At 26.5% G+C, this 18,484-nt stretch overlaps 2 protein-coding genes across 3 annotated transcripts; both read right to left on the bottom strand.

Moving 5' to 3' along the window:
• Positions 1 to 252: 252 nt before the first annotated feature.
• On the bottom strand, positions 253 to 4,397 carry LOC113554997 (importin subunit alpha-7). 2 transcript variants are annotated; one of them, XM_026959239.1, is made up of 8 exons: positions 4,200 to 4,397; positions 3,842 to 4,031; positions 3,057 to 3,275; positions 2,757 to 2,977; positions 1,365 to 1,628; positions 1,092 to 1,296; positions 884 to 1,027; positions 253 to 818 (listed from the first exon to the last, which is right to left on the bottom strand). In XM_026959239.1, exons 2-8 carry the CDS (start codon positions 4,004 to 4,006, stop codon positions 462 to 464), a joined length of 1,575 nt encoding a protein of 524 aa, XP_026815040.1. In that variant the 5' UTR covers positions 4,007 to 4,031; positions 4,200 to 4,397; the 3' UTR covers positions 253 to 461. The 2 variants fall into 2 exon arrangements, with proteins under 2 accessions (XP_026815040.1, XP_026815039.1); XM_026959238.1 differs by having other exon boundaries at positions 4,204 to 4,397.
• Positions 4,398 to 8,310: 3,913 nt separating this feature from the next.
• On the bottom strand, positions 8,311 to 9,733 carry LOC113554036. Its single transcript, XM_026957687.1, has 3 exons — positions 9,412 to 9,733; positions 9,221 to 9,343; positions 8,311 to 8,916 (listed from the first exon to the last, which is right to left on the bottom strand). The coding sequence occupies exons 1-3, from the start codon at positions 9,567 to 9,569 to the stop codon at positions 8,733 to 8,735; spliced, it is 465 nt and encodes a 154-aa protein (XP_026813488.1). The 5' UTR covers positions 9,570 to 9,733; the 3' UTR covers positions 8,311 to 8,732.
• Positions 9,734 to 18,484: the final 8,751 nt, after the last annotated feature.

The raw sequence follows: 18,484 nt of genomic DNA, 5'->3' as shown, positions 1-18,484 counted from the left end.
TTAAGTAAATTTTTTATTTTTATTTTTAATAATTACAATTTTAACAAAAATGACTACACATATCTCATTTATGTACAAAATATATTTTTGTATTATTGATTAACGTAGTTTGAAGAAGTCATACTTTAAGTTATTATCTGAATAACTTGTGACAACAATTACCAAATATATTATTATTCAAGCAAAATTGTTTTAATATAATATTACTTGATTCTTAGGAGTGTAATATTAAAAAGAAAATATAACATTATGTAAAAACACTAGTCGAAATAATCCAATTTATTAATGTCGTTCAAATATTATTTCATCATCTTCGGAAATATACCAGTAGTTGAATGCAATCAGTCACAAGTTCTTTAAAGGATAGAGAATGTCTCTATTGTTTTCTAAAATGTATGTGCAAATAAGAATCATGAACAAAACAATTGAAAAAAATCAAATCATGTTTCCTGTAACAGTTCTTAAAATTGGAATCTAGTCATAGGGACACTTTGATCCCTAAAATCATACTGTTCAATTCCCTGTTCAGTTTCTTGTACAGATGGTGCAACACGTGGATCATCTTCTTCAGAACCAAAATAACGTTCAATAATTCCAAAAGCTTTCTGATAAATTTCAATATTTTCGTGTGATTGCAAAAATTCAATTTTGTCTAGCCCATAGCATTCTTCTAGCAGAACAGCATACTGATTAACAGCACCAGTTTGTCTAGCTAATTGTTCACCTAACTTAAGAATATTTTCTAGACCATTCAAAGCCACCTGGATAATTTTAACATCTGTGACTGTCAGGAGATCACACAGTGGAGGGATACATTTCTAAAAACATAAGTATGAAAAATAAATAACAAAATATTAAAATATTTTTAAATAGAAATACATACTTGCTCGACTAAATGTTGAATTTGTTCTTGGGTTCCTCCAGACGTAGCATTTGTTATTGCCCATGCAGCTTCTTTTCTTGTCTTGAACTCAGCTGTTGCCATAATATGAATGAGTGCAGGGAATATATTTTCATTCATAACAGCCTATAAATATAAAATGTATTCTACCAGTGTTTTAGTTTTAACTTTTGAATATTAAATATCTCACTTGTATTTGGTTTTTATTTCCAGCAGTAATATTAGAAATTGTCCAACAGGCCTCTTTACGAATAGTTTCTTTTGGTGATCCTAACAAGGTAAGTAAACAAGGTAAGACCGAACAATTTAGAACAACTTGTGTTTGAAGATCATCGCCAGTTACTATATTACCAACAGCTCGCAAAGAAGCAGAGATAACATTATTTTGTGTGTGCCTTTAAATAACAAAGTAATGCTATGCAATTTATTTACAATTTAATTCTTGTTATTAATTATAACTCACATAAGTAATTCAACTAAAGTTGGACAAACTTTAGCATCAATAACTGCTTGAATTTTTTCATTTGGACCATCTGATAAATATGACAAAGCCCAACAAGTATCTGCCAGTACATCTGGATCATTATGACTCAACAATTCAGATAAAACTGGTAGAGCTGGTGACACCATAGTGAAATCAGGCGGGGGTACTTTTCCACGACATAAATTAGATACAGCCCATACAGAATTACGAGTCATTGAAAGACGTGAACAACTATTTAATAGCCTAATAAAATAAAAAAAATATATATACGAGTTGTCGTGACATACAAAAGTACATTTTACAATACAAAATTTCAATATTTATACATCAAAATATTATAAAATATATTCTGCTAGAGAATATGAAATTAAAAATTATAATAATAAAGAATATAATTGTTTTAAAAAAGTTTTTTTTATTTAAACTGAAAATTATGCTAGATAGATAATTTCAAAAATGTTAATAGATTTTTAAATAATAAATGTTGTTGAAAAAAAAAATCCCTAAACGATTATTTTAAAATTGTAAATATTTTATGAAGTTATAAATCACTTAAAAGTCAAAATATCAATTAACATCTAGGAGATGTCATAGATAATATTTTTACTATAACTTTAATAAAATAATCAATTTTATTCACTGTAATACCTATTAAATGTAACATAAAATTGATTTTACTGATAAAAAATGAATTGTTTAATATTTCTAAGACCTCAACAGCATAAACGAATGTGATATATCCTGAAATAATGAAGACATCATAATTTGACTTTTGAATAAGATTCACAGGAAAGTTTTAAAAAATTATTTTCAAAAATATTGTAGATAGCCAATTTTTAGAGTTAATTTTCTTTTAATATTAACGTTTCAATATTTTAATTTCACGAACCCCCTGATTTTTAATATTTTTTTTTTAGTTTCGAGAAACCAGCAGTATGAGCACGCGGGCCACATGTGATACCACTGTCGTATTAAATAATTAGCAATTTTTTTCAAAACTAGAAAAAATATTAAAAATTAGGTTATTCATGAAATTAAAATATTGAAATGTCAATATTAAAACAAAAATTAACTTTAAAAATGGCTATTTTCAATGTTTTTGAAAATAATTTAATTAAAAAAATTTTTTTAACTTTTTTTAAAATAAATTAAAATATGAAATATTTGTAGTTCTTGTTCCTGTGAATCTTATTAAAAAGTCAGAATTATGGTATCTTCATTATTTCAGGAGATATCACAATGGGTAAATCCTCACGGGAGACACTGTATAATAAAAGTTGATAATTACTAAATATTTGCATAGGTAAAATTAAATTAGGTGAATACATTTATAATATTATACAGTTGATAAATTTATATAAAAATTATTACTTTAATAATGGCTTCATTATGCCCATATTCAAAACATAATCACGACACATAGGAGAATCACCAGCAATATTTCCTAGAGCCCAAACTGCTTGTTCTTGTACATCTTCATGTGGTGATTCAAGCAAATATATGAATACCGGTACAGCATCAGCTTCCATTACCTTTCGTGTCTGTTCTGATGTTCCAGAAGCAATATTTGTCAAGGCCCATGCTGCTTCAAACTAAGAAAAATTAAAGGTAAAAGAATTAAGAATTGCTAAATCAATAGCATTATTAAATAATATATATTGAATTATATACCTGTAGATGACTATTTGTTGTGTTTTTCAAAAATTCAACAAATCGTGGAATAACACCTGTACTTATAACAGCATCAATAGGAGGATTAGGTTCAGATGACAATAATTTCCTAAACTTTTGTGTTGCTTTTAATTGATCTTCTTCATTAATGCTATACAAATGTTTAAGCAGTTCTTCATTTATGTTAGACCAATCAGTCACAGCACTAGGTAAAACCACCTATAAACATACGCATTTGAAAATGTTAACAAAACATATTACATATATTTTAAACAAATATTAATTAAAAATCCAAAACAAAATTATAGAAAATGATTATTCCACCTCATTAGTACCTATTAAAATACATAAATAATAGCTATAAATATTTGTAATCTCAAGAATTATAATTAGGTACTAGGTATTGATAATTATTATCAATAATTTTGGACATTGTATAGAAGTAAAAGGTAGGTTTAAAAATAATATTGAATCAAATATCAAAGTTGAGCATTTAAAAACATTATTAAGGTTTCATTTATTTTACATTAATTGAGTGAAGTAAGTTTGAAATTTATGAACTCTAGTAAAAATGTAGACAGTGTTAAAATAAACATTTGAATAATTATATACTGTATAAACAAAAAGTAATAAATAATATAGAATATATTTTAATAATTAAACTTGATATAGTTAACATTACTTCACAGCTTCTAAAATGACAGATACGTTCAATCATTGGGTTAGATTATAGAATTAACTAGTGTTAATATTGGAGTCTTAATTATACAGCATATCACACTTACATCAGAGTCATCATTTTGAATAGTTTCGTTGATGTTGCGCCTTTTGAATAACTGAATGTCTCGTTTTTGCTTGCGCAACTGTATGCCTTCTTCTTCACGCCTGCGACGCAACTCTTTTGAGTCAACGCCTTCGTTTTTGTACCGCATTCTGTGCGTGTTGGACATGATTTATGTCTATCGGTTACGGCACCTGTGCAAAGAATAGACAAACGATTGAATTGACGTACAAGATAAAAGTTTCCGTGATACCACAAAATAAAAAAATACAGTTGGAACACACGACATTTAAGGTTAAGTACGGAATATTATTAACATGCGTACTATGTAGCTGATGGAAGTTGAGTGGCGGACGACATACTTACGATTTAACTGCACTACGTATAGACGACAGACGGCTTTAGTGGTGGAGATGATATTGTGAACAAGCACACAAAAAAAAAACAGATTATATTCGACTGGTTTTCAGCGAGATCGGCGCGGAGAACGTGCAAGAATATCGCACTAGAGCGTAATCATAATATCACATCCGACTATCCGAGTAAATAAATAAAAAACAAAAACGGGCGATGCGGATGGTAAACGGTAGGTGGTCGGTGGGAGCGGGACCGAAAGTGCGCGCCAAGACCTTGGAAGAACGGTTAAACAGCTGTTGCTGCGGAGTAACAACAAAGGAATTTGATTTTTACATCGTCTTTGAAACCGGGTCGATCAGTCGCGGTAGCGATAATTGGGCGGCGGCGCCAATCGAGCCTTTAACGGATTTACGGAGTACGGACTACGGATTAAACAAACAACAGCTTTAACTTGTAAATGATATGAAATTGTGAATTCAGAATTGCAATTTGCCTGTTGATTTTTTAAATTTGAATCTTTTCGAGCCGAATGTTTACCCCTTGATAATTGCCATATGTTGGTCACTACGAGACAAAATGAGTACACGCAACGACTCATTTATTTTATTTAGTGAAGTCGACTGACAATTCATCGTTGGTATTCAATCTCCAAATTGACCAAAATTGATTGTTTCTGTACATGACTTCATGTATTAATCCTTAAACATTTTATAAACAAATAACTATCGTACTATTCAGGATTAAAAAGTATAATATAAGCTACAAAGCGTTATAATAATAATATCATGATACATATTTTTATATATGTATGTAATATTAGAAATTAGGACTATAATAATTATTTAGTGATAACTGATTATTAAATATAATATTCATGACTTTATAAATCTTGAATTAAATGCATTAATTAATTTTTATTGTGAATTTATTAACTAATAATCTATTACAATGTAACAACTAACAAGTAAATACATACTTATTTTTATTTGCTACAAAGTACATTATAGAAATAATTTAGTTCATTCAAACTTCAGAGTGTATTTTACGATACCTACTTTAATATTGGTTATTTTTTTTGTATATCAGGTAATAAATTAAGACATTCCTATAGTCAATAGGCTATTATTTGAACATGATGGATAAAAATAATACATGAATCGCTAACTGCAGAAAGGAAGTCCATTCTTATCAGTTTTGATTTATTTATTTATTATCATTTCACATTAAGCACGCGTAAATACATCATTTACTGCAGATGTTTAAAGAAATCAAATTCGACTATCCAAACACTAAATACCTTTAGTGTTTGGAAATTTCACTTTATTACAGAAAAGGAACATGTCAACATTTAATTTTTTATCATTCCTGAAAAATAAGGAAAAGTGGACTTGTCACCTTTCTGCAGTTAGCGATTCACATTCCTAAAGGACATGTATATTCAAAAATAATACGCACAATTTTTATTTCAAAACTTCTATCCTGGGGTAGTTATCGTAAATTTTCAGGGTAGTATGCCATGCCATAGCACTATAGTAGTAAATAATAAAGATAAATAACATATGAATAGATCATTTTAAAATGTGCAGTTTCAAAAATTCATAACTTACTTAAAAATAATAATATAAATAAAAGGTTATGAGGAGCCCTGGATAATAATCTTAAATACCTTTAAATTGTATAATAAGTTAGTTCACTCTAATATCAAAACTAACAGTACAATATTGAATTTGATGAATGAAAATTTGCTATGTTGTACGAGTCGCGTGTAAGACGGAGATAGGTAACACATGCAGGTACTACATCCTCTTAGAAAACCATCAGGCCGGCACTGATTGGAGTTCAAATAATTATTATATTGTTATATAATACTTAATATGACAATATGACATCCTTGTTAGTTGTTTTATACAACATTGAAGTGGTTTGTCCTATGTAGAGATGATAGTATATTAAACATGTCGAGTGTTTATTCTGTGATTATACCAATAAGTTTGATAAAAATTGCTTAAACACTATCATTTTTTTATTTATAAACCTATTCAAAAAAATTATTTTTCACTACCTAATAGATATTGAGTGAAAAGATGAATAAATATTAAATAGAATAAAAACGTTTTTTTTGCCTGTCTGTTAATGTCACTTTTAGGAGCAAAAATCTTATTCAATTTTAAGGATGATTTCTATAAAAATAGTTGTGAATTAGATTTAATTGATACTATCTCCAACTTCAGGCATAAAAAACACACATCATTGTACAACTAATTCATATACTGATTTCTAATTTTAAATTTTTAGTTTCCAAGTAAACTTGAGTAATGTAGTCAAAATTTAAGTCGGCAAGTTTAAATTATTACAAACCACAAGAACTAAAAATTCAAATAACTATTGAAACTTTACTGCTAGTAAAACCTGTCAAAACAATAAACTTCAAATTATCATAACTTTTTTTAATTATTTGCAAAATATTTAATCACTTCTATCATAAAAATATAATTGTTTAAAATAAATAATGAAAATCGTGAGTGGACTAATGTTTATTAGTTTAGTTGTTCCAAGTTATGAAGGTTATATATTTTACTAATATCAATTAAAAGGATGTCAGCATACTGTTTGTTTTCTCTCTGACCCACACACAACATGGTAAATTTGATGTTCACAATAATGACTATAACCATAATAATTTCTCAAATTATAGCAAAAGTACCTCTTATAAAATTTAAAGTTAAGAACATTATCTAGGGCATCTCATAAGTGTTTTATTATATTTTAATTTTAAAGAAAGTTATGAGTTTTTTAAGATGTATAAACAATTTACAATTTTAAAATATTTATAACTCGCTTTAAAATTAAAATATAATAAAATGCTTATGAGATGCCCTAAATAATGTTCTTAACTATAAATTTTATAAGACGTCATTTTACTCTAATTTGAGAAATTTATATGGTTATAGTCATTATTGTGAATGTAAAATTTGCTATGTTGTATGTGGGTTAGAGAGAAATAACAAATACTACGCCTGGCATCCTCTTAATATTAAATAATTTCCTTATATATTCAAATTTTATGCAAGTTGAAAATTCATAAAAAAAATGATATTAGTACACAGGACGATTCTTTTATCATGAACCACTCATTGTTTCAAAAAATATTCATGTTTCTGAAAATATTTTTTTACATTGTTTCAAGTTGTTAAAAAATCAACTTTTTTTTTAAAATTATATTTTTAAATATTTTTTTTTGTTTTTTACTTTTTTGAATGATTACATAGTTTTAATTTCATAATCCAAAGCAGAATATTTTCCTGAGTATTTTAATACAAAAAAATCAAATTTAGGACGAATAGTTTATGAGTTAAAAATATTTTAAGATGCGCAGAGTGGAGTAGTAGGAGGTTATTCTGCAAAATGTTTGTTCACTACTTCGCTTATCTTTACTTCAAATACTATAACTTATAAACTATTCGCCTTAAATTCGATTTTTATGTATCAAAATACTCAAAAAATTATTTTGCTTTGGTATATGAAATTAAAATGCTATGTTGTCATTCAAAAAAATAAAAGGATAAAAAATATTTAAAAATATAACTTTTTAATAAAATCGTTAATTTTTTAACAACTTAAAACTATGTAAAAAAATGTTTTTAAAAACATGAATACTTTTTGAAATAATGAGTGGTTCATGATAAAATAATCACCTCGTATATTATATTCATCACCATCATTATCCATTGTTAATAAGTACTTTTTTCTAAATTTTAATCAACATTTTGAATTTTTAGTTCATTTTAATTTAATATGTTATGAAATAAAATAATTTTATCTAATGATAAAAACAAAACAAATTGTACATTTTAAAATTTGTATTATAATTTATGTGATAAAAAAAAAAATTATAAACACTACATTGTATATTTTAACTCAATAATTATCAAATAATATTCTTCATTATGTATAATATATTAGTATACATTTATTTGATGCACTTAAATTTTTATAAAGAAAATTATCAGGTATAAAATTATGTAAAGTATTTAAGTTCAAAATTATAAATGGTATGATAAAAACATATTATACTGTATAGTCTAAGAAACATGATAATATTTATGATCTACTAAATATAATGAACACTAATATTATACTTAGTTATATTATCTATAAGTTATAAATAATAACTATAATTTATTATATCAAACAATTATTTAATGGCGGTAGTACTACATTTAATGATTTTTTCGGATTATTTTAAATTACAAATCATTACCTACGTATGTAAATATGCATACATATACATACAAAAAAAGATCATTCATAAAGAATAAATTTATTTAATTTTGAATAATATGAATATTATAAAATTGGATTATTTTATTTCTTATCATAATTCTGGTATTACCAGCGATATTATATATAAAAAAAAAAACAGAAATAACAAATTAATGATATAAAAAAAATCAGCCCTCTATATGAAATTGAAATTAAATTTCTACAAAGAACTTAGGAGGTTATTTAAACTAAGTAATCACCATAAAAACAAATTTCTATTTTTTATTTGCTTTAACGATTTTGTCATTGTAACTCAAATATGCAACACCACAGCCAGTCAATGCAAATCCTGAGATTAAACCAGCAACAGTAGTTAAACCAGAGTTATTTGGCAATAAACTACGTAAAATAGCCCATGATAATACCGATCCCATGTTGAACAAAATTGATCCATACACACTAAAAATACAAAAATATTTATTATTATAAAAAGGTGTACAATAACAATTGTTTAGATTTAAGAGAACATTATACCCACATGTGTTGTCTGTCTTACTAATGTAGATCATAGCAAATTTGCGTTAAGCCGGACACATTTTGTGATATTACCTTTAATATTAGAATACATTCAACTACTATCAAATTTACTCTTATATTAAAGCACAAAATGTGTTTTGCCGAACACAAATTTGCTATGATCCACATTAGTAAGACAGAGACAACACATGCGGGTATAAAATCCTCTTAATGAATAATTTTTTACCTGTATACTACGCGTAGTTTAAAAGGCGCTTCACTGAGATGCGGGCGTCCAGCAATAAATAAAAATGATCCAATACAAGAGTTGAATAAAAATACATTTGTGAGGTCTGGTTTAGGTAGAACTCTATAATCATAAACAGAATACCAATTAATATTTGGATAATGTGACAATTATTTAGTTTGACCAATTACCTTTGCAAAAGTCCAGGGTTCATAACATTGATCGATAAAAATGCATAGTTGAATGTGCCAAATGCCGGGGCGTAGTAATTTAATGTAGTATCCTTATTTAATGGAGGTGGTCTGTAATTTGCGATTGCTTTAACCAATGGTATCTCATCACTTGCCATTATAATTTAAGAATACAAAAAAAACTATTAACTTTTAAAACAGGATATTTTTTGTACACAAAAATTAATATAAAACTTAAAATTTATCAAAATCGAAAAACATAAAAAATATCAGTCAATATCATGTGAAACTGTGAACACAGAACTGTAGTAGTTTGGTCCGTAGTGTGAACCAACTTAAAAATAATATATTCATATTCTTATCAGAGTATCAACATATGTTTTTGTTGTGATTATATGCTTTTATACAATAAAATAATTTTTCTTACGTTGGTATATAAAACAAAAGTGCGCGAATTTATTTTAAAAGTTGAATTATGATTCAAGATATATTTCAAACGTAGTAATAATTCACGCTTAAATTTATTAAGAATTAAAACGTACCATTAAAATTTTTGTGAGAAAGAATATCAAAAATACAATATTTCAAATCTAAATGTGAACGGTCACATAGATCCTTCGACAGCTAGATCCCGGTGACTAACTGACGCAAGAGGATGAAATTGACGCGAAATTAAAATGACGCATGAGGATCTAATTGACGGGGGTTTAAAATAATCATAATGGTTTTACAAATTAATTAATTTTGTAATTATTATTATTAATTTTTAATTATCAATGTATTTAAATGCTTTTACGTTATTATATCGTAGTAACACTAGTATAACAGTTGTTATCTAACATAATCCATATAATTTTTGTTTAATAGACAATTAAAAAATATTTTCTATTATAACCTAATGTTTTAATAATAAATGCATAAATAAAGCTTTCATAATGTTAGGTTTCGTTTATACATCTAATAAAAAATTTAAGTGTAGTAACTGAAGTTACTGAACATTCCACTTCCTAATTAAAATAGTCATAGCTCATGTCTGGTCACCATTTTATGTTTTTTTTTTTTATATTAATCAGATATCAGAACAGTATATAACTTAATATAACCATATAACTATAGCTACTATTATATTATTATTATTGCTTAAAAGTATTAACTTTATTCATATTCTCACTCCCAGTCTCAGAGGTTAGTCGTAAGTCTAGTGGCGCCGATCTATATTTCATGTTATGGAGAAAAAATGCTGGTGTTAGACCCACCTACTAAAAAAATATTTAGTTAGTTACGTTCGAATAGTACTATATTTATTTCTAACTATATATACATACAGATTACTGCATAACAAACTATTTTTGATTATCACCCACCCACTCATAAATATTTCTGGGGGATTTTCCCCAGTTCATATCCGTGTTCGGCGCTACTGTAGTACATATACCAAATTTGAATATTGACAAAACTGGATATTTTAACGAAAAATAACGATTATTCGCGTATTATTATTTAACACTAACAGAGAAGTATTCAAAATATTATGTAGATTAGTTTTAAGCTGTTTATGCTATAAACTTATTAACACCTGCAGTGGCAGCTTGTCAGTGGTCTTTGAGACAGTGACTCACCATAAAAAAAAAAGTAGTAAATAATTTGTAATCATCTTCATTAGAATAAAATATTAATACTTTGCATTTTATCTATAAAGATTTGGTCTAGTTTATATGTTTCAATTTTACGTATGTCAAACAGCTAAAATAGAAAAATAGATCGTATAATATCACAAAGAGTTCTATATAGATTTATCATATAATATTCGTCATCCGTGGCATACGACAATCGACGACTTTCGTCGGAGACGATTAACAATTTTATAAAAGTCTTAATGAACAGTACTGAAGTACACGACAAGTACTGTCATTTTCATTTCGTTCTGTTTATTTTCATAAAAATGTATTTTTATTCTCATTATCATTTTTTCTATTAACGGTATAATTTTCAAATAATTGTAATTCATTTTGAGCTCTTTATAGACAATTATATTTGCGTGCTTTATTAGTGTTTTTTAATAGCAAAAGTTGATAAATGGGTCAAAATCCTTGAAAATTGAATTAATAATTTCTTAATAAGTGGTTAATTTACTCATTAAAAATATAAAAAATGTATATTCACAATATTTTTATAAACGTATACAGTGGTGTAGCTAGAAATTTTAGTTGGGGGGTGGACAAAATTTCAAAATTGTTCATAATAATCATGGATTGTACAACATCAAATACACAAGTATATAGCTACCATATACTACCATATAGATAGTAATATAATTAGTAATTAATTTCAGTAAATGAAAATAATACAATATAATATAATATAATATAATGATACAATATAGAATAATACTATGCAATTTCTTATACAATTTTAATATACAGCATTTTTAAATTACCAAATTGTGTTTAAAAGTTAATTTTCAGGGGTAGTTGGAGGAGAAAGCACTCCCTTTTTCCAGTTCACAGCACAGTATTGTGAACTGGAAAAAAATAATTCAGCAGGAAAACGGTTAAGGTATATCTTAATTCGTGGTTGTGACTCGTGTTATGTATTTGATTATAAATAATCATTATAATTTATAATATTGTTATTCGATAGCTTATAATGTCGTCGCCAGTGAACGATTTACCACAGCTTACATAGTTACATTGACTTATTCATAAAAACTCGCGTAAGTATTGATATTAATTATTGGTTAGGTACTACATAGTATAACAGTAGTTTCAATAATAGTATAATAGTAAATAAAAGTTAAATCAACAAAATCATAACCAATATAGTTAACAAAACTAAAACAGTTTTTATCATAATTGTATTGAATTTTACTTATAACTTATAAGTTATAATGTTTTATTTTCTTTCTGTGTATAGAATGAAAAAAATAAAGAATTAAGTAGTTCAACCAGGAGTAAATACAAATTTAAATTTTATGATACATTTGCAGTAGAGAATAAAAATTCCTAAATTGATTTACTTTTTACGGCTTCTAATGTTTTTAAGACATTAAGTTTTCTCGATATTACAAAAGAAATTACTATCTTGTAGAGACATACACATACAAATTTATATTTTTCTTTTATATTTATTCAGAAAAGGAAAAGGCTCGTAATAGTTTTTCACATTGGGGCCAAATTTTTAAATAAGTCGTTATTTACTCGTTAGTAATACTAACTTAGTATGCAAAAAATGTTAAATAAGAGAGGAAATTGCATGCGAAAATTATAATATTTGTATCTTATAGTCAAATCAAATTATATTATTGTTATTCACTTTTGAGAACGGTGTGAATATAATATGTTCGTAGTATAAATATAGGCAAATAGGTACAGGCTAAATGTTTTGAAAATTACATTATGTATTTACAAATGTATGTATTATTTACATAATTACATTATGTATTTATACGTACAAATGTTATGCCACCCAAAATTAATATTTTTGAATTACAACAAAATAATTAACATTATTCTTCGTTAAAATCTTATTTCATCCAACTTTGAATTTCAAATAATGCTTAGAATAAAAACTGTTCTTATAAAATTGAATTTTTTTTTTAGATATTTTGGTTTTATTATGAACTACCTATGATGAAATTTGTATTAAATTTTCACTCATTAGCTATACAAATTAAAAATTTCTAATTAAAATATATATTTTGCAAATTTTCAAGCTTTTGACAAATCTTAGACATTTTTAAAAACACTAAACAATTTAAATGTCCGAAAATCGCTTAAATTTAATAAATATTTTTTAATAATAAAAGATGTATAACTATATCATTGGAAAATAGAATATATTTGGAGTTCAATTTTTTTTGTTACAATTATTGTTGTGTGGTTATATAGTAATTAATACGACACCTATAGTTTTATATAAAAAAAATAGATACAATTCTAAATGTATTTAATTTATTAGTTTTTGAGCATCAGAATTATGTCAGTATTTGAATTTACTAGTACTTATATTGTATATTATTGTACTTATACCAATAAATCGATTTTATTTATATATCTCAGGCCCTCAACAGCCTTATTGAATTCTTCACTACGCAACATTCAACACTTTACAATGACAACTAATTACCGTATTGTATTTTGTAAATTTAATTAACCGTTTATTTTACGTGAATTATTCAATTAATCTTAAGACTATTTTATCTATCTGTGATTAGATGATAAATAGGAAAAACTAACAATATAAATACATATAGTTCTTAACTAAAAATTTTGAATTTACACAATATTTATTTTATCCTTGTATAGTTTGTATAGTTATGTTAAATACTATTGTATTCAAATTTTAAACATAACTAAATTAGCATCAGTCATATTTGAGAATTATAGCTTTGATTTAATTGTTAATAGGTATAACTGAATAACTTTTGTCTGTTGTCTGTTTATATTTGTTTGATTATTGTTATAATATGTTAATCATTAATTTGTTATTAATTTATTATTTTAAATTGTATCATAGATAAATTTTCATTTATCTATCATTTATATGTATAGTTTGATAGTGTAGGGGGCAGATTCACTCTCCGTTTGCTTTTGAAAGCTATTGGGCTCAACGCTCAAGCACTGTATTTAAGAAACATAGTTATATCAATAGCGCTAGTGACAATATTGTCATCGACATTTGCGAACTGTGCGTCAGATGTCAGTGTTTACTATCCTATATTCGATATTCCAAATAATTTGTAAATAGTCAAATAGATGATTTTTTTGAAAATTTAAAGTTGTATCCAAACTAACATTTGAACGAGTAGTTTTTAAGTTATTTAACCTTATGTAGTGTAAGACCACCGTCCATCCATGATAATACAGTAAAACGTAACTAACGATATAACTATGTAAAAATCTTACAGACTAATAACCTTTGCTGTTGAAGTCTTAATTCATTAAATAAAAAAAAAAATGCTTTAATTAGTAATGTACCTAATACCCTAATCACTTATATAATTATTTAATATTTACTTAATTAATTTGAGACTTGTAATGTAACCTGAAATTACTCACTTAAATATTTTATTAAATAAGCTAATATATTATATTCACTTCTGGATTTTGTGATGTATAAGTATTTGAACCATATCCGGTATTAAACTGTATATTAACATTAAAACATTTTATCTCTGATGGTTAAACTGTATACATTTTATTGAAAATAAAACCTAGATCCTCAAGAACCGAATTAGTATTTTTGAGCTATCGTCCAATTCCCTGTAACAACAAAAAATACTATTATACATTGGTTCATTTAAGAATGTTGTTCAAAATTTCAAATCGTATTTTTACTTTTCTTCCGTAATAGTACAATATAAATAATTATATAGTTTAGGTATTCAATGAATTTATTCAATTTAGATTCGTAGCATACTTATTTGTAACAAGATAGTAAGTTAACATTTTAACATTATTCTTATTCTATGGGCACACAAATGTGATATTATATGATTTTGAAATTTTTTTTTTTTATTATAGCTTAATCATTTTAGCATGTTTTCAATGTTAATATTGCTGGATTGAAAAATCGAATACAATTAATTTTTAAAAGAAATTAATATTACTTACGTAATATAATCAATTGGTTCATCATCTTCAACAGCTGTAGTACATAATTTATGTTTATCCGAATAGAAGTAATCACTAAAAGTTTTATTTTCAACAAATGATTTGTTTCTATTTGGACAGCTATTATTGTGCCTATAAAAATGTATGTCAAATTTAAAACTTCAAAATGGATGTAAATCAATTTTGTATTTCTAGGGAAATAGGGTAAATGAGGGACTCACCTCCAAAGTCCAAACCTATTAACTTTAAATAAATCTCTATTAAAATAATTTATTTTTGGCTGATATTGATTGGTAAGAATTTAATATTTATACCAATAGAAAAACAAAAATGTCCAATATAACAAATTTATTTTATTTTCAGTACTTGTATCCGAGTTTGAACAAATTCCCCTTTCCCCACTATTCAAAATGTATGTTTACGCCACTGATTTAGTGAATTACAGGTACCTGATGTACCATACACATATTATGTAGTTACTAAAAAATATTATATCATTAAACCTTTACGTGAAGGTTATGCTTATAACTTATAAGTACTGGAGAATGTAATCGTCAGTAATCACCTACAAAATACTGAAATACACATGTTTATATAAAGTATAATATCAATAAGAAATATATAATAATCATGCACTTTACTTATCTGATTTGAACTTAAAATCTTTTCAAAAAAAAATTGCTTTTATATACTTAAGATTGTATGGTTTCAATATGAACTACTTATGAGGAATATTGTGTTAAATTATAAAAATAAAAGTTTTTATGAATCTTTAATTACAAAATAGTTTGCTTTTTTTTGTGATTTTGATAGTTTTTTATCGACATTTTTGGAGAAAAAAAATTAAGAAAAATTGAAAATAAACTATGAATAGTTTAAAAAACATTTTTATTGTTTTAAAAGGTGTTGATAGGCCGAAGAAAGAAACCACTCATCATTGTAAAATGAATATATTTATCGTTACAGTCAGAATCTAGTAGAACCGATAGAAAAGTTTAGTAGCATCATTGCATCAACTTGTTTGAACGTCCTTATTAAAATTTAAAAACCCATTTGGGTCGGGACTCGGGAGATGAATCTATTGCAATATTAAGAGACTGAGTATACATCATTCTTGGCAACGATCTAAAGCTAAACATCGATTTCAAATCTATGCGTGGTCTTGAATTCGTGTATATGATCTTATACGGTTCAAAGCGAACTAGCGTTTATACATTATATCCAATAACATATTATAAAATATGATACTTTTATTTTCCTTGCAGAAGAAAAATATCTAGTGGCCTCTACTTTTTTTACTAAGCTTTTATAGTATACATCGTGTATTCGCGTGAAAAAATAAATAATTATTATTTATACATTCTATAGGATGTACATAACGTGTTTATTAAAAACCCCGATAAAATTATGATTTTCAGCATTTACTGTGTAGTACTATGACGTATAGGGGGGGATAGAGGGGGGTGATCACCCCGGGTGGCATCAAATGTTTACATAACCCATCTTATGAACAATAATATAAATTGGTTAATATATTTTTTTTATCAATAATATTCTAAGAATGTAACACTTGGCAGTTGGCACTTACTGAATTGATAAAAAGAAAATTAGAAAAATTGCATAATGACCTGGTAAATGATCATTTTTCATTCTTTTTTAATATAACCGAATTAAGCATTCTAAATCTAAACAACTATTCGTTTTTTCCAGGACGAACTCGGGTTATACAGCTAGTTCTAAGTAAAAATAAAAATAAAATAACAACACACGTCATTGTTTAACCGATACATTCAATCGCTCCACTCAGAAACTAATATCGTGAAAAATCGCAACAAACACGTTTCAAATCAATACGGTTGGTATATGTTGGCACGCATACGCATGTTTAGGATAACAAATCACCATTATCATCTCCGTCGTCTCTATAGTTAATATAATATTATCTTATACAATACAATATACGTTTACAATGCGACACGCGCAATATGTTGTTGCTATTTCATACTTATGCGGATACGACGCGGACGCAATGTAATAATAAATGTTTATACATATATTAGATACCTGCTATAGGTTGAATGGCGCGTGTTCTCGAGAAATTCGCGGCGGCGGCGCCATGGCACGCGCAGCATCATACCTGTACAATGTAATATAGACAATACGGACTCGTCCGAAAAAGGCGCGTTGCTCTTGTGCACCGGTAGTAACTAGTAATGTAATATATTATATAACACACGCGCACGCGCGACGTCTACACAATTACGATCCAACTACGATATAGGTACAGTAAAATAATGATATATCGTTCATGTCGTTCATATTATTATATATTTTATTTTACTGTTGTGCGTGTTGCGGTGCGTGTGCACGCCGGTGTAGGGGAAGTCTACGGGCACGTGATGTAAAATATCATCATCTTATTATTATTTATACGTATTTAATCACCGACTGCCAATGTCTTAATGTGATTCGAATACGCGACGCGTGCAATAAGACTGAACCAGTTCGTAGTCGTTTAGAATTTTTATTTTTTATTTATAAACTTGCTTCACCGCATTATCGTAGTATTATTGGTATAACAGTATAACATTGTGTCGATCTGTAAGTTACTTAGTAGCTCGTTATACCGTTTACAATATAATACATACGATAACGTAATACACATGTGAAAACAATTTGTGTTTGAAAATATACAACTCGAACTATCTTAATATAGTCACAGTTGAGAAATAATTTAAACATGAAGTAGAAGACAATATTAGTTTTGACATAGGTTCGTCTTTATTTGTTTTACATTTTATTAATATTAAAAAAGTCATTTTACTTTAAGAACTATAAAAATAGTTCATTTCAAAACAATAATAACTTTTTTTTGTATTAATGAGATCAAAAATTAAAAAATAACGTTAACACCACTAAATGTTTTATCATGTATTTATGTCATTAATTTGGTTTCTTAACCAAATTCAGTCTTTTTTACTGATGTAGCTTAAATAGTTATTTTTCGCCCAAGTCCGATTTATACATAACTTTATAGTTACGCAACAATTAACATAGTAACATGGTACTGACATTAGATCACTTATAAATCGCTATTTATTGGTATTAAATATATTTAATTTAAATATGTTATTAAATTGCCTATATCAAACTCCTTACAAAGCGGGTATATAGCATTACGTTGATATCACTTTATAATATATAGATTATACAGTATACGAATACAGTTATATTTTTTACATTATATTATAGCAATTGTGCAAGCATAATAATGTAAATTAATTGTTTCATTATTCTTAATAAATTTGTATGCAATGAACAATGGCCATAATAACTACTTAGATGTATTAAAATCCTCGTTATTCGTCATAATTTTGATTAAATAACATACATTTAAATTAAATATTATATGCATTATAAAAATAAACTAAACATGATAAGAGAGAGAGGGTTGGTTAAGT

This window comes from Rhopalosiphum maidis, chromosome 2 (genome assembly GCF_003676215.2).
Source record: "Rhopalosiphum maidis isolate BTI-1 chromosome 2, ASM367621v3, whole genome shotgun sequence".
NCBI classification, from domain to species: Eukaryota; Metazoa; Arthropoda; class Insecta; order Hemiptera; family Aphididae; genus Rhopalosiphum; species Rhopalosiphum maidis.
The sequence above is the reverse complement of the archived record's forward strand: the minus strand, read 5'-3'. Positions and strand labels throughout refer to the sequence as shown.

Bases quoted from the DNA above. Each gene is read 5' to 3' on its own strand.
- LOC113554036 (XM_026957687.1), bottom strand. From the start codon at position 9,569: ATGGCAAGTGATGAGATACCATTGGTTAAAGCAATCGCAAATTACAGA. The intron at 9,344-9,411 runs GTAATTGGTCAA...TTATGATTATAG, and splicing joins AACCCTGGACTTTTGCAAAG to AGTTCTACCTAAACCAGACC. The intron at 8,917-9,220 runs GTAAAAAATTAT...TTGTATTTTTAG, and splicing joins AAACTACGCGTAGTATACAG to TGTGTATGGATCAATTTTGT.
- LOC113554997 (XM_026959239.1), bottom strand. From the start codon at position 4,006: ATGTCCAACACGCACAGAATGCGGTACAAAAACGAAGGCGTTGACTCA. The intron at 3,276-3,841 runs GTAAGTGTGATA...GTATGTTTATAG, and splicing joins TTCAAAATGATGACTCTGAT to GTGGTTTTACCTAGTGCTGT. The intron at 1,297-1,364 runs GTGAGTTATAAT...TGTTATTTAAAG, and splicing joins ACTTTAGTTGAATTACTTAT to GCACACACAAAATAATGTTA.